Source organism: Lycium ferocissimum, chromosome 5, assembly GCF_029784015.1.
Source record: "Lycium ferocissimum isolate CSIRO_LF1 chromosome 5, AGI_CSIRO_Lferr_CH_V1, whole genome shotgun sequence".
Taxonomy (NCBI): Eukaryota; Viridiplantae; Streptophyta; class Magnoliopsida; order Solanales; family Solanaceae; genus Lycium; species Lycium ferocissimum.
Genome location: NC_081346.1, coordinates 17,589,575 through 17,612,035, shown reverse-complemented (window position 1 = coordinate 17,612,035; position 22,461 = coordinate 17,589,575). Strand labels below are relative to the sequence as shown.

Here is a 22,461-nt window from a genome sequence, read left to right as displayed (position 1 = left end):
TTTCACTAGTTGTACGTTTTCATGTATTATGTAATCGGCACCTTTTATGTACTAATTTATTTGGGTTTCTTTAAAATTGTGAATTGTTGAACTTTTTATGTATTATTAACTCTAAGAAGCTTATATAAATTAATAATAGACTATAACAATCAAAGTAAATTAAAAAACAGACTAATTTTCTTCAAATTGATGACTTCATTATAAATTAAAAATACAAACTAAATCATGAGTCCGGAACTTAAATGACCCAAAAACTAAGCAAGTGAACCAAAATAACCCTTAATCATCATCAGAATAGAAGTCCCCAATATCGTCCTCAGAACAATATTTTGGATTTCTTAAGACATATCTTCTTTCTGTAGATATTAGTTCTCTACCCGTTGATGATGCTTGTTCTTGCCTAACTTTAGCATGTAAAATCTACAACGTCTTGCTAGCATTCTGTTGTTTTCTTTTCTAATCCTTTGTATGACAACCTCGCAAGAATGTGGATCAGTTCGAGGCATGGTGAACCTTGTTGGGATTTGAGCGTTGAGATTTTCTAAGTCATGAACAAGACATCCTGATTCGGCATGCCGATATGCCCATTCTCGGCGTAACCCGCAATAATATTCTCGTGGATCTGAATAGTTCACATTGCAAAAATCATTACGCTCTATAAGAAGGTGGGGGTTTAAAATCGTCTATCTTGAATTCATTGTTATCAAGATAACTCGATTCACCGGAATAGCTGCTATGATTTGAGCTTTCATCACCACTGCTATTCGAATCATTCGGAAGGAATACAAACCAATCTACATTTCTACTACTCGGTATTGAATATGTTGTAGTTTAATAACAAATGAAATACTACTTATATAGTTGCAAACCCCCAAGTACCCTTGGGGTCGTCATTATGACCCTACCTATCTACTTTATTATAAAAAAATATATTAATAGGATCACGGGGAATCATCTTCATCGGACATCTCACAGTCCGAATCCCACTTGGATCTGAATTTGATGTAACCATGTTGACCAAATTCTACCCTGAGGCAACGTATTTTCATCCGATTGTTCTATTTGCGAAAACGGTTAAGAGCAGAATTAAACTATTGTGGTGTACCACGAGGCATTGACGTAGCACGACTTTTTGGACGTTTGAGTCCAAGTGCCCTCAAGTTTTGTTCTAGCATTTCAGCCTCCCTAGCACGCCAATTCCACTCAGCTCTCATTGTATTATTGTATTCTTGATTGTATATGTGGTTCGGATTATTTGAGTATTTAAAATCATCCTCATCTAGTTCCCATATCCTACCAATTACTTCGAATATGTTTGCTGGGGTAAAACAGGTAATAGAACCAATATCAAAAAATTAGTTCCAAATTGACATAATAACTCTTTTTAATGTGAATGCGAGTTGTTTGTCATTCATCTTATATACTACTCCTTGATTTGACAACACTATGCTCTCTTTTGACCGTTTTATATGACACACTTATATTGCACAGCATTTTGATGTGCAAAATATGAGTTTTCAGAATGACATCCTTGATTTGACAACACTATTGTCACTTTTGACCGCTTTATATGACACACTTATATTGCGCAAAATATGAGTTTTCAGAATGACATCCTTGATTTGATAACACTATGGTTGCTTTTGACCGCTTTATATGACACACATATTGTGCAACATTTTGATGAGCAAATTATGAGTTTTCGGAATGACATTCTTGATTTGACAACACTATGCTTGCTTTTGACCGCTTTATATGACAAACTTATATTGCGCAACATTTTGATGCGCAAAATATGAGTTTCGGAATGACATCTTGATTTGACAATACTATGCTCGCTTTTGACCGCTTTATATGACACACTTATATTGCGCAATATTTAAATGCGTAAATAATGAGTTTTCATAATGAGATCGCTTTTAAATGTTCACTTTTAGCTAACATTTTTTCTATTTAATATGAATTTTGGATGAGGTAAAGAATCATCCATTTCATAAGTTTAAGTCATCTTTTTTCAAATTCTTGAAAGAAAAAAAAAATCAACTCCAAAGTTCATAAAAAAATGGCCTCTCCTCCTTCAACTGTTAAGGTTTCTTTATTTTGGGATGGAGAGATTCTTCATGATAATAATACTGTTCGTTATAGTATTAAACCACAATACCATGTTAAGTTTCCAACTACCTTGGATTCCAAAACATTCCTCAATGCCATACACAAAAGAATGAAAAGTAATCGTAAGTATGGATTATATATAATAGGCAGATATCCAATATCCATTGCACTGCCAGGTTTAGTGCTTTATAGGGAGTGGACTATCATTGATGATAAGTCTTTGAGGGAATATTTGAGGGCGCCGGAAGAATATAGGGGGTTAATAACCCTCAATGTTCTTGAAATGTATGTTGAAAAGATACCTCACAGTCATAGTGAAGTCTTGGCCAGGACTCGTCAGGAAGTCCCTCAAGTCCAGCATACTCATGGTAATACTTATACGGACTTGAGTTCTTATGGAAACATTTTGAGTGGTCAAGTGCCGCTAGAAACTCTAAGCCAGCAATTTAATCAAAATTACGGTGAAAATTGGTAAATATCCATTTTTTAATTATTATTTTGTGTAGTAGCACATGTTTATTTTATTATATAAATAGTAATAGTAATGTTTTTTTGTATCTTTTTAGGGGTATACACCTGATATGAGTAATATTGGGCAATCATCTCATTTCGGTGCAGCTGATTATTATCGGTAGGTATACTTTTTATTAATTAAATAATATAAGTGTTTTGATGTTTAGTATTTACAATACTTGAACTGCCTATGTAGTGAAAATTGTTCACGAATCTCGCCAGTGGTACTAAACATTGATTTCGGTGCAGTTGATCTTTCTTCAAACCCAGACAATATTGATCATTATCGGTCGGTTCATCACCTTGATATTAAATAATCCATATATATTTTGATGTTGGTATTTAAAATATGTTACTATTTTTCTTGTAGGAAGAGGCATTTACTAGATGATGATGATTATCCAAATCATATATAAACATCATCGAGTGATAGCGATGATATACCGAATGCAGAGGTATCCGCTGATGATGACGTAAATTTATCAGATAATGAGGTTGATGTCATCTTCATAGGCAGGAACAACAATTAATAGAAATGATGCAAAGTCGGCCATACCAGCGAGAACCGCTAGCAGGAAGCCTAATTCACCAGCACGTACCGATGGCAGAAAGCCCAATTCAGTGGCATTCTGACGTGATTCCATATCTTGACAATCTTCAAGGTCGTGCTGATGCCTTTGTCTTCACCAGAAAAGATGATCCAATTCGCCAAAAATTGTGGAAAGAACCGGTCGATCTTGTAAATGATGAAGTTCACCTTGCAAAAGGAATGATGTTCGAATCCAAAAAGGTATTGCAAAGGGCCGTCAAAATTTATAGCTTCAAGGAAATGAGGGAGTTTAGGGTTGATGATTCCACCCGAAAGATATGGAGACTGGTTTGCAGACGACAGTATCAAGGTTGTCAATAGATGCTTCGGGGTATTGTTACTCATGATAGTATGTGGATAATCACAAAATTCCACCTACGTCACACTTGCGATATGGAAGAGAATCGAGCAAATCATTTTAATTTAGATACAAGTATGAATGCTCAAGTGTTACTTGTTGACGTTGCCGAAACCCCACGGTAACCTATTCGACCAAGTTCATTATAATTTTGATATCAATTAAATTATCATTGCTAAATTTTGTTTGTTTAAACTTGTCTAGGATCCCCATCAAAGATTGCATTAGAAACGTTAAGAGAGTATATCGTAAAATGATAAGCAAGAGGAAGGGATATCTCGAGCGTAGGCGCGCTTTTGAGATGATTTATGGTACATGAGAGGGCTCTTTCCAGCAGTTGCCGAGGTATATGGCAGCTCTACAAAATTTAAATCCTGGTACTATTGTAGAGTGGAAGCTCGACACCCAACCTTGTGTGGCCAGTAATATTTTCAATTTTGTGTTTTGGACATTCAAATCATGCATTGATGGTTTTGCACATTTCCGTCCAGTCATATCCATGTATGGCACACATTTGTACGGGATATATGACATTAAGCTACTGATTGCAGTAGGAATGGATGCCAATAGGTCTATATTCCCTCTTGCTTTCGCCATTGCCGCTAATGAGCGCAACGAGACATGGGGGATGTTTTTGACACAATTGAGGCGATATGTTATTAAGGATCGTATGGGCATATGCGTGCTATCTGATGGACATCACAGCAGATTGAACAATATGCTTAATTTGGCAGGGTGGCAGCCTCCCTTTGCTTACTATCGCTTTTGTTTAAGGCACATAAAGACAAATTTTCAAACGGCCTTTAAAATCAGCACACTAAACAAATTGATGTGGGCGGCTAAAATAGAGCATAAAGATAAAAGTTTCTTGCACGGATGGAGATGATCAAGGCAGTGAAGCCAGAAACATATGTTTGGTTGAAGGCAATCGACGTTGACAAATGGACATTACATGCGGATGAAGACAGGAAATGGAGGATGCTAACAACAAACAGCTCTGAGTCATTCAATGGTTTGCTAAAATCTGCACGGGGGCTGCCCGTTACTGCAGTGGTGAGAATGACTTACAAGCAAGTTGTGGAGCGGTTTGTGACTAGAACAAGACAGGCCAAATCCATATTAGCAGATTGTCACACCCCAATTTCCGATAGGGTGTGATGGGCACCCGACCCTTACCTAGGGCCGAGCGAACCCGCAGACTCTCATAATACTCATAGCCATACTGGGCCCACAAAGCATAACATAAGCACAGGGTGAAATTTTTTTTTCTAAAAATACACATGCCTTTCATCTTTTCAAATCAAACGAATTCGTAACCATAGCAAATCTATCAACACAAGTTCATAGCACAATGCATACCGATACATCGGCTTACATAGCCGTTTACAAACGGACATCTCGATACACGCGACATCGTTCGCAAAGTCTCTAACATAACTCCGAATACCGTACAAAGCATTCGACTCGGCAAGAAGACTCCGAGGAAATGGAGCTCGCCAACCCGGCTCGGAACATCCTCTCGCTAACATCATCTCGCTTTCATCCGTGGGTACCGCGCGGCACGAAACGCAGCCCCCGAAGAAAGTGGGGTCGATGACGGAATATGTACCGAGTATGCAAAGCGAGTAAAATACGTAAAACGAAATAAGGAGTACCGAACGCGAGCACAATAGTCCAAATACCAACGTACTTACCTCGACATCCTAGGCATACATACACAAGTCACACACACACATACCGCGGCCGAGGAACCCAGCGGTAATATCACGTACATGCATACACGCATATACCGCGGCCAGGAACCCAGCGGCTAATATCATAAATATATAAGTATACCGCGGCCAGGAACCCAGCGGTTAATGTCACAAATATATAAATATACCGCGGCCAGGAACCCAGCGGTTAATAACACAAATATACACGGTTACACATACATACATACCGCGGTCAAGAATCCAAATCATGTCACAACCCCGCATGGTCAAGTATCCAATGACGATATCACACATACACACATGCCAAGTATCCAAATGCGGTCGTGGTACCCGCGTCAAGTATCCGCGGGACAATATCACACATACCGGCCGGACTCGGCGGAAAAGGTAATAACAATACACACGAGCAGAATCGTAAGCAACCATACGTATATAATTTCTTTTATTACAAACTCAACAGAACAACCAAAGCACACCATTCCTTCAAAGCCAAGACAACAGTTAAATCAGGTTCTTTTTCAAACATTCTTCGAAAACACATCAAATCGAACTTCGAGAGATCATAATCACGTGTCAAGATCACATGCGTACGAGCAAATAAATAATTAAATTGCCTTCCAAATTCGATGACCAAATATATTTACTAACATCGGTGTTGCGTAAAAACAAGTTTCAAGTTTATCTAATTAGTATACAATAGTTATAATTTTCTGAAATCGTTCTTGTGTGTCAAAATGTATTGTAAAACCCAATGAAGTAGTCAAAATAATTATCTTATAATAGTCGGGGCGATAGCCAAAAGTTCTTTTTCAAAATCACACAAATATACCAAACGGAGCGACATAGGAAGATCTCTCGAACGCGTGGGCCCCACCTCGATCAAATTGAGGCGGCGGACCCCAAACTATGGTCATTAGGCACCGGCGAGGTCATAGACAAGGATCCAAGGCCCTCCAATATCATTTAGGCGAACTACGGGTGTTTGAGCAAATATTTCAACAAAACAGACATTTCCAATTCAATTCTACCGAATGAAAAGTGGTCAAAATGAAGCTTGGATTCCGAGGAATAGAGTCGTCCTCATCGCTCGAATCTCGCCTAACATACTTAGGACATGCCAAGAGAAGGAAAGAGCAAGCTTCACATACTCGAACCGCGCCTTACGCTCGTCAAATCTCAATTCTCGTTTCGTCCAAAAGCGCAAACGGTCATCTTTACCGCTTACTATTCATGAAAGTTAATATTTAATCTTGGGTTATACCGGGCTACCGAAATTCCGGCAAAGACCTCCCCTATAAATGTGACACCCCCGAGATTCAACTCGGCTCAAAACAACAACAACCCAACAACAACGCTAACAACATCAACAATCACTATAAAACGCAATATAACATAACTCGTCATCTTTCCAACATAATGTCATCACCTTCATTCCGACTTCGTATTTTCCATTCAACATTGGCATTCTCGTATTCATTACTAATCAAGATCACTTCAATACAATTCGGAAACATTTCATATCATTTTACAAAATATTCACCAAATATACAAAATATACAAGTTTTCCACCAAAACCATAATTCATCCGAAACTTCTAATCTTCAACATACATATTCATAACATGTTTCCATCTTCCAATTCCATCAACAACCATCATAATTTGTATCTTAACAATTCATTTCCAAAATTATACAAATTTCCCATAACTTCACTAATTTTCCTACAACAACTTTACAAACATTCTCAAGCCAACAAGAATCATTAACCTTCTATTTACATCACAAAACCATAACAACACAACTAATACATTAAATAAAATGAATTCATCTCCCTTCCAATTTTCCATGCCACACGGCCACATACACATAGCACACCACACGGCTTGCACACACCACACAATATCTCTATGATTTTCATTGAGTTCTACATACTACAACATATATAACTCTTCCATAACACATAAAAGAATGAGAATTCTTACCTTTTCTTCAACTTCCCACTTGCCACAAAAATGATTTTCTTGCTCAAATAACTATACCATATTGAAGAGAGTCTTGAACATGATAAGAATTCAAGAAGAGAGGAATTTTTGGATCAACATTGGATGGCTTGAATTTTTTTTTTCCCTTTCCTTTTCTCTTCTCTTTCTCTTGGTGTTTTCCTCTCTCTTCTTTTTTTGCCGAATTTTCCGGAAAGTTTTGGAACCGTTTTTCTGCCGAAAAAAATAAGGTTCGTCCCTTTAAAATCGCCAACGTCATCGTAGCTACAAGTTAGTAAAGATCAGCTACGAGGGGCAAAGATCGTAGCATCTTGTAGCGCATCGTAGCGTCGTAGCGGTACACGGATTATCGTTCGCGTCGATCGTTCAGTTTGTAACGTCTATAATTCTCTACTCCGATGTCCTATCAATGAACGGTTTGTTGCATTACAAACTAGACTCGACGAACTTCATTTTAGGCTTTTAAAACACCTTAAAACTCCACATATACTATGAGATATGCGCCTCCATAGTTGACTTAAAAATTCGCCCAGCATTTCCCAAATTTTCGTCGAACTTATTTTCTTCAATTTACTCGATCTCGAAATATTCCAACGCACAAAATGCGGGATATAACACAGATGGTGGGAAATGGATGCCAAATCCTACAAAAATGTTCGAGCATCATAGGAAAAAATGTGAGCTACACAAGATGGTAGAGTATAACTATGCTGAACATGTGTTTGAAGTCAGGACAGGTTATTACCAAGGTCGGGGAGGCAACATTCATACCGTTTATGAGATGACGAGAACATGTAGTTGTGGTAAGTGGCAATCATACCACATGCCGTGTTCTCATGTTAGTGTAACCTACAGGGCTGTGGTAGTGCAAGTACCTCTGGTGGTGGAAGAACCTCTCGTAGTGGAAGAGCCTCTAGTGGTTGAAGAACCTCATGATTTTATGAATGTATTTTAATTCTTCTTGATGTATTCGAATTGTCTTGAATTATGAATCTTAAGTATTTTCTTCTTGTAATGAATGATGTATTTTTTTTTTAATGAAGCATCTTGAATTAGACATTTTTAAAATGTGAGTTTTTTTTAACCGAATGAGTTATATAAAAGTTCTTAATTAAAAGAGTTATTAAAAGTTCCGTTATATAGGTGTGTCATATTTTGCGGTCAAAATGTTGCGCACTATAAGTGTGTCATATAAAGCTGTCAAAAGCGAGCATAGTGTTGTAAATAGTAAATAATTAACCCCTATTGCGCATGAATTTACTGTGCAAAAGGTAGTATTGTAACTTTTTTTTAGTGGGTATTTTGGTTCACTTGCTTAGTTTTTGGGTCAATTAAGTTGCGCACTCAAAGTAATAGGAGCAGATGTAGTAGTAATAGTACCAATATTTACATGAGAAACAAAAGTGGTTGTACGCTGTCTATTACATAACGATGAAGCGTCATTTCTTTTAAACTTTCGCAAGAAGCATGTTCATGTTCTATCAGCTTCAAGGTTGTCCATTACAAGAGTTGAAGGTTGTTCAAAAAGTTGTAGTGAAGTTACATCCATGCTCGTTGATTCTATTCCTATCTTTACTAGTTTGTCAGCTAAAAAGTTTTGCTCCCGATAAACATGATGAACAAATAGATTATTCAGCAAAATGATCAAATGCCTGTCAAATCCCTTGATTGCGTCTGATTCTGTGTGGATTGCTTCCTTGGTTCATTAGAGTCCATTGATAGTAGCCCATGATTTGAGGATGAATTCATATTCTGCCAGTTATTTCTCGTTGTGTATGTAACAATTAATGATCTATCCTTGCTCCTCATTCCCAGATGGTATTGTCTCTTTATACACAACATGCTTCATCAGAGTTGTAGAATTTTGATTATGATCAGCAGTAGAACTAGATTTAAGATGGTGCTAAATGTCCTAACCGATCACAATTGACACATAATGTATTTAATCCTTCATAAAGGATTTGTTGACGATAGCCGCCTATCCAAACATGAGTCTTCAATGACTTCTGATCACGTAACACTTCAATACATATACGAGCATATATTCATCTCGTATTTGAGGAAGTACAAGCATCAACTTTTAGGAGTGAACCAATGAAATCTCCTATATTGCGAAGTATTTTCCAAACATAGAATTCTGTAGGCAATTTCGGTAATCTAGCCCATATAGCTGAGTAGGTTAATTGAGCTGTAGAAGAGGTAAATTTAGACACCCATCTCCTAATCGTAAGAAATCAAACCAAAGTCCGTCATGAAGGACATGTAACATGTTCTCCGCCTTAATGAATTTGATTAAGAAAAATTCATTGCACAGATCCATAAGGGAGAACGCTCAGCCGACTTCCATAGGGATTGGATTTTATTTTAGAGTAATTGATGATAAGTTATTTTTCCAAATAGTTTGATGATAACTGAGAATTTCCATGACAAATAAAGACTGAATTTATCCTTTGTGGACAGTGGTACAAAAGCGTATGTATTTGATTGAGGTGTAATCTCATCCCCAAGATCTAAACTTTTTATGACAAAAGCATCTTGGAGGTGTGAATCTTTTGAAGTAGTATAGCACAAGCTTGAGCAAAGGAAGGTTTTGGATTTGCAATAATTTCTTCAACCTGCAGAGCTCCATGATTTGTAGTAATTTGTTGGAATTTATTATGAGAATTTGATGGATTAGGAGTATCTTCCTGCATTTTAGAGAGTTTTTTTAGGAAAAATTACGCTCTATGTCTATTGGCAGAAAATATTTACATGCTTTACCCATATTTTGAGTTAGTTATCCGATTTAGTTCATATTTGTGTATAAACATTTTCTATAAACTATTACACATAATAGGTGTGGTTCGGGTAAGGCTAGTAAGCCTATGCTTTAGGCCTCCAAAATTTTATGGCCACAAAAAAATGATAAAATCATCCGAGAACAATACAATAAAACCGAAAGCAGAGGTTTCTTCTTCAGTGATGTTCCTCTTGATGAGCTTGGCGGTCTTGAGATCTGTAGAAGGCATTGTGACATAAAGTGGGTTTTTCTGTAAACATCAGAGTTATGCTTGTTATCCCCCGGAGAAACATAAAGCTAGGATGATTTTTGAACAGGTGGGAGACAAAAGCAGGTGGGGGTGAAGGTGGAGCAACTGTAGCAGAGTGTGTGTTTCCTAGCGTCGTTGTTAACAAATCGTGTATATGCGCAAATGTGAGATCTTAGTGCCTAGTTTGGAAGTCTTTATTGGTGATCACAGTTAATAATCAACAACATAGTTAATTCTTCTGGATAACTATAAAATTGTGAAGTTTCATTTAATGAACTATGCATTTGTATACCTTATGTTTCTTTGTATCACGATTGTTGCATTGTGTCTCCTTGCATTCACATGAATGTCCACACTTACGCTTTGAAAGTTCAAATACTAGTCAAACAAGGATTGATTTTGTACAATTAATCGAACTAAGTTCCCATTGATTATACACTTTTATACATGGTTGATACATTATCTATAATGTTTTCCCAGGGTAGAATGTTGTATAATACTCCCTCCGGATCAAAAAAAGAGTCCACTTAGCTATTTGCATACCCCTTAAGAAAATACTAACTCCTAGACAAAAATAGGTAATTTGACTCCTAATTAAATAGGCATTGGAATTTGATCATATAACACTTAATAGGGGCAAATATGGAAAAATAAGATTAATTCTTTCTTAATTTGCTAAGTGGACTCTTTTTTTTTTATCCAAGAAAAAAAGCTAAGTGGACTCTTCTTTTGATCCAGAAGGAGTATTGTATAAACTGAAATCTGTCTACGAGGCGTAATATTTTATGTTGGGCTAATTAAATAAAAAAAATCCTTTTTTTATAGTATAACACTTATTAGGTAAGTTCTCTATCTTATTTTTGTGACGCATTTTATTAGTATACCTACAACCAAAAGTATGCAACGAAAATTTGATGTAGAACAATATTACTGGGGCCAAAAAAAAAAAAAAAAAGCAAAATTGTCTTAGGTAGAAAATAGAAAAAAGAAACAAATTGGGGATAGAGGTGGGCGTTCGGTTTTTCGGTTCAATTTTATCAAACTTCGATTTAGCTATTTCGGGTTCGGTTTTTTGAAGGTGGACACCAAACACCGTACCAAACTAGTTCGGTTCGGTTCTTTCGGTTTCGGTTTTTTAAAGTTCGGTTCGGTTTCGATTTTTTTTCAATTCGGTTTTTTTAATATAATATTAGAAGCGATTCCATCGACACTAATTCATATTCTCAAAAGCAACAAAATATAAACCGATAAATTGAAATCAAAATCAAACAAACAAGGATACACAAGAAATGTAAAAACTATAATCATGACATAGGATTACTAGGTGTTATATACATACCGTAAGAATAATTGAGAAAACACATAAAGGACATACATTAATCCTAAATAGACATCCTAGTTACCTTTCTTTGTTAAGAATATTTGAAATTTTCAATTGAAGTGGAAAATTAGGGATACAAATGCAAAAAAAAGGACTTATTACAATTGAGTTTTTTTTGCTTTAAACTTAATGAGCCTGGGCTATTTTAATTTTTTTTGGGTAATGTATTAAATTTCGGTGCGCATTCGATTTTTCGGTTCGGTTTTATCAAACTTCGGTTCGGCTATTTCAGTTTCGGTTTTTTGATGATGGACACCAAACACCGAACCAAACTAATTTGATTCGGTTCAGTTTGTTGAAGTTTCAGTTCAATTCGATTCGATTCGATTTTTCGGTATTTATCAAAATTTTAATTGAGGAGATAGAAGAGTGAAAAGTTTTGTCATTTAGCAAAGATAAGGGTTTAAGGGCGAAAACGGGAATAAAATCGAAAACCCACCTTGTTACGTTATCCACCCAACTCTCAAAAACCCCCCTTTCTCCATTTCATTTCAAACGTAGAGAAAAGGGGCTAAAATTTGTCAATTCCAATGGGTGAAGGAAGGCAAGGAGTTATAGTAGAAATGCCGAATAGCAATCAAAATCCAATAACTCAGTTGCAAAACAAGTTCAAGGAATTGGAAACTAACTTCAAGGGATGGCTATCGAAACAGTCACTTCCTGTTGAAGCTGCTGTTGTGACAGCAACGAGTGGGTTACAAGGTGCTGCAATTGGTGGATTTATGGGAACACTTACACAAGATGTCTCTTCATCTTTGCCTACTCCTCCACCTGCTGCTAATCTTAATCCCCAAGCTATGGCCTCTTTTCAACAAGCCCAGGTCCGTTTTTTAGATTTTTTACGTTCAACTCTTACTGTTCATTCTCTTGTATAGTTGTTACATAGTGTTTCATAACATATCGCATTATATTGTTCTGTAACATTTGAATAGATTGTATCCAGTGGTGGAGCCAGGATTAACATACAAAGAAGCCAAAGGGGGTTCAACATCTACTATGTATACATAAATAATTTTAACCATGTATAAACAATTTTTTTTCCCGCCGAACTATGTGGCTTCGCCCCTGATTGTATCATTTCGCGTTACAACTTACATAATGCCAGACATAAACAATTTGAAGGATAATCCGACAAAATTATAAAGAGAAGTAGGGTACGGGCTAGAGTTATTATTATAAAAAAGGCAGTAAAGCGAGCTATTGCACAGAAGCTGGGTTTACCTTGAGCGCACCCGAAGGGTAGCCGCTGCGGGTTCCCCTGTCATCAAAAAAAATTAAAAAAAAGGCTGTAAAGGTTAAAACAGGATTATTAAATGAAAAGCAAAGGTAAAATGAGGAAAAAAAGAGGTAACGATGTGACCACATTAAATTGGTCATTACATAAAATGGAACTTTTGTCGTTACATAACGGTTAATGATATGATATAAAATTTAAATGGCAATCAAAGCAAACATTGTATTTAAACTTACAATACAATATGTAACAACCATCCAATCAAGCTGTTAAGGTATTCTTAAAATTGCTCTTGAGAATCTCTATGTTCGCAGTAGTAAGTTTATTCTCTAGAATTAGGAGTTATCATATAATCATTTATTGTGTTTGTCCCGGATTCCTATCATTTACTTGCATTCTCTGCAGTTATGTGTATAGTTTCTGAACTATTTACCCACAAGTTCTTTCCAAGTTAAGTAATTCACTTGTCAGATAAGATCATAACATTAATGTTTTTGGGCTCTTAAATATCGGCAAATTCTGATTTTAATCCTTGTAATATATCGCTAAGCATATTTAACCTTCAATTATTTGAAATGTGCACTTTGATCCTTCTTGCTATGAATTTTCACAAATTTCATGAACTAAAATATCACATCATTTAATTACCATGATTTTAGGTTAAGTTTGTGATGTTACTTCATATTTGAGGGCAACACAAATTACACAATTCAACAAACAGTCTAAGTATTACTACATATTTCCTATATAAAGTGACCAAAAACACATGTTTTAATTAATTAAGGGTTAAATGTACTTAGTCATATAACACAAGGTCCAACATTAGAACTTACCAATAATTGAAGGACGAAAGGCGCTATTGGCTTTTTCTCTAATTTTTCACTTGTAAATGTGTTTTTTAGCTAGAAAGCCAGGATTTAGTGCTTCAAGTTGGAACAGAGCTGATTTATGATGGATAAGCAGTGTAATTGAAATTTTCGTTTCAGGCTCTTGCAGGAGGTCCCTTGATTCAGGCCCGTAATTTTGCTGTTATGACTGGTGTTAATGCTGGCATATCTTGTGTCTTGAAAAGAATTAGAGGCAAGGAAGATGTGCAGTCCAGGTAAGCCTATTTTTACTGGATTCCTGATAGACAGAATTTCCCAGTCAGTTCTATAATCAGGCTTATTTACCAAGTAAAGCCTCCAAGTAGTTGACTTTTTGATCTTTTTTTTTTTTTTTTTGGGGAAACTGGTAGTTCACCTTTTCGATCTTAAATTGATTTTCCAGGGAACTCATTATTTTATTTAATTTTTTGTGTATACACTTTAGTGTTTCCAACTTGTTTGGGATCAGGGCATAGTTATTCTTCACACACTTTTGTGTAGATTAGATATTCAGAAGCAGATCCCCACACACTGTAGTATAATCATGCTTAAGAATAGGGATACTGTCTTCCCATCCCCAGAAAGAGGACATGCTTTCCCAAGTTGGCTCTCACTTAGTATTACAGTAGCCTTACAGCCCTTGCTCCCCTTGTTAAAATTCTTGCATCCATTTCCGGTTTCACATTTATTTTTCCTTCTAGACTAGGTAAAGCGAACCAGATTCCAATTTACGCCTTTCACTGGAACCTAAAAAGTCATTTGCTGTCTCACACACCTTTACCTTTATACCTTTTCATTTAAAAACACTTAGCAGAGTGGATGTCCTTGATTGACACCTCAATGATCACAAATATCTCAAACTTGTTATTCTGCTTTCTTTTTTAAGCTTAAACTTTCTTTTTTCCTTTTTGATCCACTTCAATTCCTCCTCCATCCACTCTTTCACAAATCTTTGAGTTTACATTGTTTGTTTCCTGTAGCTGTTGGAGACTAATAAATTGCTTTTTGCAGTATGGCAGCTGCCTTTGGTTCTGGAGCACTGTTTTCACTAGTTAGTGGCATGGGTGGCCCAAATCCAGTACCCAATGCTTTGACATCTGGGATTTTCTTTGCCCTTGTTCAAGGTGGACTGTTTGAGGTAATAGTGAAGTAAAATAGTATACAATGACGCACTCATGTCCACTCCCCCCCACCCCCCACACACCCCACCACCACCACCACCACCACAGAGAGCGAGAGATCTATCTCTAAACTTCTTTACATGTTGGGTGAACGGCCAGTTTATTTCTATTAATGTGATAATGTGAATGTGCTTACTTATTAAAAAATATGAGCATGCTACGCCTGGCTTATGGCGAAGTTGTTGTGAGTTCTTTTTGTTTTTTACCTTTTTTTTTCTGTTGGAGTTTGGTTCAATACAGTACTATGTACTCTCGTGCCATTTTACGTGTCTGTCTGATTTTATGTCAATCCCCTAGTCAGTTTGATTTGTTGCTTGTCATCTGTCTCAAGTTATGTCTTGGTTTCTTGTTTATTCCAAAAAAAAAAAAGGTACTGCCGTTCATTTTGGTTTCTTTCAGAATATTTTTTCATTAATTCTACCAATAAAAAGGCTAGCCCGGTGCACTAAGCTCCCGCTATGCGCGGGGTCTGGGGAAGGGCCAGACCACAAGGGTCTATTGTACACAGCCTTACTCTGCATTTCTGCAAGAGGTTGTTTCCACGGCTCGAACCCGTGACCTCCTGGTCACATTAATTCCACCAATGAATAACAATAAATTAGCTGCAGCTTGATGCAGTTCCTGTTTCATTGTCAGCCATCTTTGGTTTTTATTTCTAGGTCCCTTCTCAGTTAACAGATGTACATCAGAACTGAGAATTAAAATTTGTGATTCACTGTATTCGATGAACACATTGGAATTACTTCTAAAATGTGTCATTAAGAATATGGGTTTCTTCAAGAATATGGGTTTCTTCCCTTTTGATGGTTAAACTATCCGGTTGTGTTGGATCCTCCAAAGCTTTTCGGTTTTCTCAATGTTCTCTCTCCCCTTTCCTCTATTTTTAAGATAGAGTATTATGGAAAGCTTACAATTCGAAGTTGATGCTTCAATAAGAAACTTTTTTTTGAAGGAGAACCTCAAAAAAAAAAGTTCAAGTTAATCTCAATCAGGCTATATTATTTAAGTCCTCCACTTGTGTCCTCAAAAGAGTTTAGGGATCAATCAGACATGTACACCCCTTCTATTACTTTATTGTTGCTTTGAGGTCCATCTGCTCTGAAGATTGAGTGAGAATTCTTCTATGAAGAGACTTTCCAGGACTTGGAGTAGGAAAAGTACCAGTTATCATTCCCTGCTGGCACCTAGTTTCTGATTGATCTTGAATAGAGTGAATTTCCAACTGCGATATCTCATAGTCCTTAAAAGCTTCTCTGGTTGGTTCATGCAGCTTGGACGGAAGTTTTCGCAACCACCTGCTGAAGATACACATTATGCCAGAACGAGATCACTGTTGTCAAGCCTTGGCCTGCAAAATTATGAAAAGAATTTCAAGAAAGGGTTGTTGACAGACACCACCTTGCCTTTGCTCACTGATAGGCAAGATATGTTGCACCATACAACTGTATTAATCCTATACATTCCTCATAATTAAATCTCATTCCATTCTTCCTGTTTTGCAGTGCTCTTAGAGATGTGAGGATCCCTCCTGGGCCAAGGCTTCTCATTCTTGATTGTATACAGAGGTGAAATAATGTTTTATGTGAAGTAACTTTCTGTTTAACTCTTAGTTATCAAAATTCTTAAATAGCTTTTTGTGATTTTTTTGCTCTAGGGATCTGGAACTCAAAAAGAAGAGATGAGGATGAACTCACTGCAGTTACAGTTGCAAAAGATTAAGTTTTCCCTTGACTGTATTCTGTAATTTGAGAAATAGTCAGTTTCATGTTCTGCTTTGTAACGTTCCAGTGAACCATATGGAACTTCTTTGAGATGTAACTGCTTGCCATCAGATAGAGGGCAGACATACTATTTGTTGAGTTTTTTTGAGCTAGAACCATTAGCTTTGTCCGCTATTTAAAGAACAGAAAATTGGAGTGTTATCCTTGCTGTTCGGGCCTTTAGGGGAATAAAACCTTAACTTCTACCCGAGAGTTGGCCAGTTAAAACTTCAGCAACTTTCTTGATTTTATTTTCTTGTTTATGGGAGAAATGGTTTTTTTGCCCTTTACAAATTTTTTTTAATTTTATGATCTTTTTACAAGAGATTTTCAATTTTAGACGCACGAGATCTGGAAAAAAAACACATAAGAGATCTGAAACTGTTATTTTCTTCTATTCAAATTGTAAGAGGTCAAGAGATCATATTTCCTACTTGTTTACTGCTATTCGTTCAAAATATGAATAATAGTCCACTGAGGTGAATACTCCTTCCGGTTCAAAATAAGTGTTCATTTAGCATTTTTATATTTTTTCAAAATAAGTGTTCACGTACATCATGGATTTAACTTTATCTTTTCAGATTTGCTCTATTTACTCAAGGCAATAAATAAGCAAGAGTCGTATTAATTAAGGGTATTTTAGTTAAAATATCTAATTTTCTTCTTCTAGGAGTGAAAGTTTTCTTAAGGGTGTGAACATGGCTAAGTAAACACTTATTTTCAACTGGAGAGAGTATGAGATATCTGCTGAAACTTGCTTGGCTCAGCTAAAGCAAAATTTAAGGAAATCGGATAGTGAGGCATCAACAACCTATCATAAGCATTGATGCATCTCATGAAATGTTGGATCCTAGAGCAGTAAGATGTGCCTTCACTAGTTCTGCATCACAAACACTTTGATACCATAACCGAAAGATAAAAAACACATCTTTATGGGTGAAATTCACACTAAGTGTTAACAGTGAAGGAAAGTTCTACTTTCTCGGAGCCCTTCAATAAATGACACATCACCAGCCTTGCCCAAAACACACGCATGCACAATTTTTTTAGGGAAGAAGGAAGAGGAAGATAATTGAGTGGAGGAGCTAGTTATTCTTCCTTTTTGGTCTCCCGAAAATGATCAAACGATCAATGTTTTTCAACCCACCCAGTGGATGACACCAAGGATTTGCATCAATGAGACCTCTTTTATCATTACATTAGAATATTTCCTTGTATAAAAAAATTAAACAGTTTATATATAACTTAAATAATTTATTTTTTCTCGATGCAAATTTAAAGTAGTCGAGTTCCAAAGCGTATATCGAATGCCCGGTGGAAACCAAAAAAAAAAAAAAAAAAAAAAAAAAAAAAGAAGAAGATAATAACACTTTTGGTCCCTCAACCATTGGTGAAATGTATTATATTTGGACTGTATTCACCTCCGTCAATTATGGTATAACAATACAAGTTTAACATAACACATGCAATTAAGTGGTGGAACAATTACAAATTATGATAAATTTGTGAATATTCACAAGCAAAGAGATCAAAAGTGCATTTCGATCATCAATTAGTTGAAGATAAAGTGTGGTTAATCAGATATTAAAGGGATTTACCATAAAATGAGGGATCAAAAGCTCTATTAACCCTCACACAAAAAAAAATACATATTCATTTTCCCCAATTTGCGGTAATTTTCTAATGAATGAGATTTTGTTGAACCCCTTTATTTGAAACCCCTTTATTTGAACCTAACTACACCCTAAGCCTGCTGAAAGATGATTGAGTCCTTTGATTCCGACATGTTGTTCAGTTGATTAGTCTACATGCGCATAACGGCTTGAGCTCATTTGGATACTATAGGTAAACAAAAAGGAGGAGGAAAATTAGAGGTGACAAAATTAGTCCATAAAATCGTAATCCACCTAATAATCCGATTTTAAGTTTGAGGTTATTAAATGTTATCTCTCACATTTTGTGTTATTTTCTTAAGAAACACCTTAATTATATAGTTGTATCTTCATTCCGAAAAATCCGAGAAAACACCCGATCCGTTCAAGTTTGAGGGTTATTGACCCACTCTAGCTTGGCACGACTTATTCGGTCCATCAAAATTTGTACTCCAACGAGGTGATATTTAGGCTTAAGTTTAAATTGATCCATGAGAAATTTTGTCAAAATATTTTCAAAAAGACATTTTTTCTAATTGATATACTATATATAGCCATAATAAAGAAAAATAATGATTTAGTTAAATTGTTTTGAAAAAAAAAATGTAAAACCGATTTTTTTTTTTTTATAAAAATCCGGAACAATGAAATATTTATTTTACCAAAAATTATAAAAGAACAAATAAAACAATTAAAACTTAATAAAAATTAGGACGGTGGGTTTTCACCCGCTTTTAATCCCATTTCAACTCTTAAAAAAATCCGCATCCCGTATTTTAAAAAATGTTTTTAAAACTTTGAGAGGTCAAATTTTTAAAAACTGTGTTTTTTAATTAAAAAAATCAATTTTCCATATATTTATTAATTTAGTCCATTTTAATTTTTTAAAAAAAATCATTTTACAAAAATATACCCATTTTCCACATCTAAGGAAAACAACGTTGGCACACTAGGCTGCAGATTCGCAGAACAGTAAATGTGTATAGTACTCCAATGAGGTAAACTTAGATTAAAAGTTATCCAGGCTTGGAAGTTGTTAATTGGCTGACTTTGTTACTGTCTGATGGGCGCACAAAAAAAAAAAAAAAAAAAAAAAAGAGAGAGAGAGAACAGTATTTTCCATTTGACTTCATTCTGTACGTAAGGAATGTTATTGCTCATTCCAATGGAGACGTTCTCTGTTTTGTTACTTTCTTCTTTTACTCTTTACATATCAGGCACTTTAATTTCTTTAACACATTTTAACCCAACATTAAAATTGAAATATGGCCTGATATCGTGTTACTCTCTGCCTTTCGTGTCACATCCCTGGGCCAATTAAGATGTTCAATTAGAGAACAAAGAACAAAAGAACATAAATAAAATAAAAAGAGAAAACAGGTTAATCTAAATGTACACACAATTTTTCCATTACACCTCCAAAGAGAACTTGAAGGCAGAAACAAAAGGTCAATACACACACCACTCTGAGTTCCTAATCTTTCCTCTCGTCATTTACATTAATCAAACAAAATCAACCCCGCAATAAACCGGCCGCCACCAACACAAAACAGCCAAATTAGTATCAAACATCAAAAAAAAAAAAAAAAAAAACTATTTATGTCAATCGGAAAAAGAAAAAAAAATCAATGAAGAAGAAACACCCAAAACACCAAATTTCCACAAAGATCATTGGGAATTGGGAAGGGTAATTGAAGATGTTTGAATAAGTTTTTGGGCCAAGGAAAGCTGATCCATTAAACTGATTATTCGGGTTCGGTAGGTCCGAGCCTGATCAACAGCCTCGGCTTCAAATTCACCAAGCTGAGAACAAAGCCGCTCCTCAGCTTCCTCAGCAACCCTTAGCCTCTCCCATATCTTATTCAATTCCTCTCTCATTTTTTCTTCTCTCTCAATACTCTTTTTTAATTCCTTCTCTAATTCCTCATTTCTTCTTTTTAGCACCTCACTATCATGGTGATGGGGATTTTTATGGGCGGAAGGGACAGCAATGGTGGTAAACATGTTGAAGGAAATTAAGTTGAGAAAATAGTGGAAACGAAAAAGTAGTACTAATAATGCTCAGCCAATAGAAACAGAAATGCAAGTGCGGTTGATTTGTGATTGTGATGAATATTGTTGAGTTGCGGGGAGTATTTATAGTGCCAAATTGAGTGTGTCCAGGTTCAATGTATCTAGCACATTCGAGCCTTTTGGTTTCTACTTCATTTTGGATCTCTAGTTTTTTAGGGCTTATTAGGATTTAGGAGTATACTTTTTTAATTCATATTATTTGTCTTTAGTTTAAACTAGCACTTATTCTATCTTAATTTATGTGATACATTTTAATTGAGTATATAATTTATGAAAAAAAAGACTGTTAAATTTTTGATTTAAAACAAGTCATAAATATTTGGTGATTATACATTTAAAGTGTAACTGGTATGATCACATAAATTAGAAAAGATGGAACGTCTCTTTTCTCTCCCTTAAAAAACTACTCAGTTAGCTACTCTCAACTGATTGGTGCAATAAAAATATATTTTTTAAAAAGTAACAAATGACTATTTTTCTTTAGAACGTTAAATTTTAAAATAAATTTAATTTGTTAGAAGAAAATACTTCCTCCATTTTAATGTATGTGTTTTAATTTGATTGGACAAGAAATTTGATAAAGTAGGGAGTCTTTTTGAATCTTATAATCTTTAATTAAAGATGAACTTATTATATAAAAATGTTCTTTGAATTTTATCTTATGTAATGCGAAATGTTGAAATTAAACAGTTAATAAAATAATATTTTTTATTAAATTAAATTAAACAATAAAATAAGACAATCAACTAGAATATATGGATTAGTATTCACTGTATCTCATTTATGTGATACACTTTTTCTTTTAGTCTGTCTATATATTTTTAAATTTAGAAATAATTTAACTTTAAACTTTCTCTTTTATCTTTAATCAAAATAATTTACAACAATACAAATATTTATAACTTATTTTAGATCACAAGTTTAAAAAATATTTTTTTTTTTTAAATTTCATACCTAATTTATTCATATTACATAAATTGGGACGGGGAAAGTACTTATTTTGAATGAACGGAGGAGGTTTGGCTCAAGCGTCATATGACTTTTTCTACTTTTTGCGTCATTGGATACGAAAACATAGGATACGTACTACAGAGCCACCCTTGACTTAAATTAGTGGACGATATTATACTGTCAGTTGTTAATTGCGACCTTGAGGGTCGGCCCTCTACGTGATTGCTGGTGACAACTTCTTTACACTGCTTCTGTTTTAAGTGAATCTATTTTTTTAATAATTCATATTAAAAAAATGACTTTTTTTATATTTAAAAATAATTTATCTTTATATAATAATTTATAATCACACAAAATATATGTGACTCATTTAACATCATAAATTTAAAAGTCATCTTTTTTTAAAAAATTTTTTATGTTCAGTCAAATGAATTCATATAAATTGAAGCAGAGGGAGTATTTGTAAGGCTCCCTTCCATATTTATATTTCCTTACTCTGTCAAATTTATTTTGTATTTATTTTCAACGAAGAAGTAGTAGTTTGTTAGTATCTCTTTATGTTATCGTCATCTTAAGGTGGCATTTGGAAGATTTCTTGCTAAAGTATCTTGCAACAGAATGGCCCTGGCTCTAGCTTGAAGAAAATTTGGACTATGTTAGGGAGTTTTTAGAAAATCAAAATTCGATCAGACGAAGTCAAGTTAAATTTATTTTTTTACTTAAAACTAGCTTAAATTTTTGCTTGGGGTGGTCTTTAACTTGTGCCCTCAAATTAATGGTATTTAATTTTTGTCTTTCGCCTAAAATTCATAGGTTCTGGGTTCGAATCTCCGCTCAGTTAAAAATTTAAAAAAAATTCAGAAGACAGAATTTGAATTTCGCTCTGCCCCCTCTAGCAGACATTTAGTTATGCTTAACTAAAAGTCTGTTGGAGGGAGTAGACTTTGCCTTGAGGCATATATATTTTATTCTTTTTACTTTTCAAGGCAAACTTTTAGTTATGCCTTAAGGAAAAGTTCCGCTTTATGGGACATACTTTTAGTTATGC

The 22,461-nt window shown here is 35.2% G+C and overlaps 2 protein-coding genes across 2 annotated transcripts; one reads left to right on the top strand and one right to left on the bottom strand.

The window, feature by feature from the left end:
- Positions 1 to 12,083: 12,083 nt before the first annotated feature.
- LOC132056299 (chloroplastic import inner membrane translocase subunit HP30-2-like) lies at positions 12,084 to 16,948 on the top strand. The gene is made up of 6 exons (XM_059448427.1): positions 12,084 to 12,517; positions 13,917 to 14,032; positions 14,808 to 14,934; positions 16,248 to 16,396; positions 16,480 to 16,542; positions 16,632 to 16,948. The coding sequence occupies exons 1-6, from the start codon at positions 12,227 to 12,229 to the stop codon at positions 16,657 to 16,659; spliced, it is 774 nt and encodes a 257-aa protein (XP_059304410.1). The 5' UTR covers positions 12,084 to 12,226; the 3' UTR covers positions 16,660 to 16,948.
- Positions 16,949 to 19,770: 2,822 nt separating this feature from the next.
- Positions 19,771 to 20,520, bottom strand: LOC132056298 (protein RESPONSE TO LOW SULFUR 3-like). The gene has a single exon (XM_059448426.1). It carries the CDS (start codon positions 20,391 to 20,393, stop codon positions 20,058 to 20,060), a length of 336 nt encoding a protein of 111 aa, XP_059304409.1. The 5' UTR covers positions 20,394 to 20,520; the 3' UTR covers positions 19,771 to 20,057.
- Between the last annotated feature and the right edge of the window lie 1,941 nt (positions 20,521 to 22,461).

Bases quoted from the DNA above. Each gene is read 5' to 3' on its own strand.
- LOC132056299 (XM_059448427.1), top strand. From the start codon at position 12,227: ATGGGTGAAGGAAGGCAAGGAGTTATAGTAGAAATGCCGAATAGCAAT. The intron at 12,518-13,916 runs GTCCGTTTTTTA...TTTTCGTTTCAG, and splicing joins CCTCTTTTCAACAAGCCCAG to GCTCTTGCAGGAGGTCCCTT. The intron at 14,935-16,247 runs GTAATAGTGAAG...TGGTTCATGCAG, and splicing joins TTCAAGGTGGACTGTTTGAG to CTTGGACGGAAGTTTTCGCA.
- LOC132056298 (XM_059448426.1), bottom strand. From the start codon at position 20,393: ATGTTTACCACCATTGCTGTCCCTTCCGCCCATAAAAATCCCCATCAC.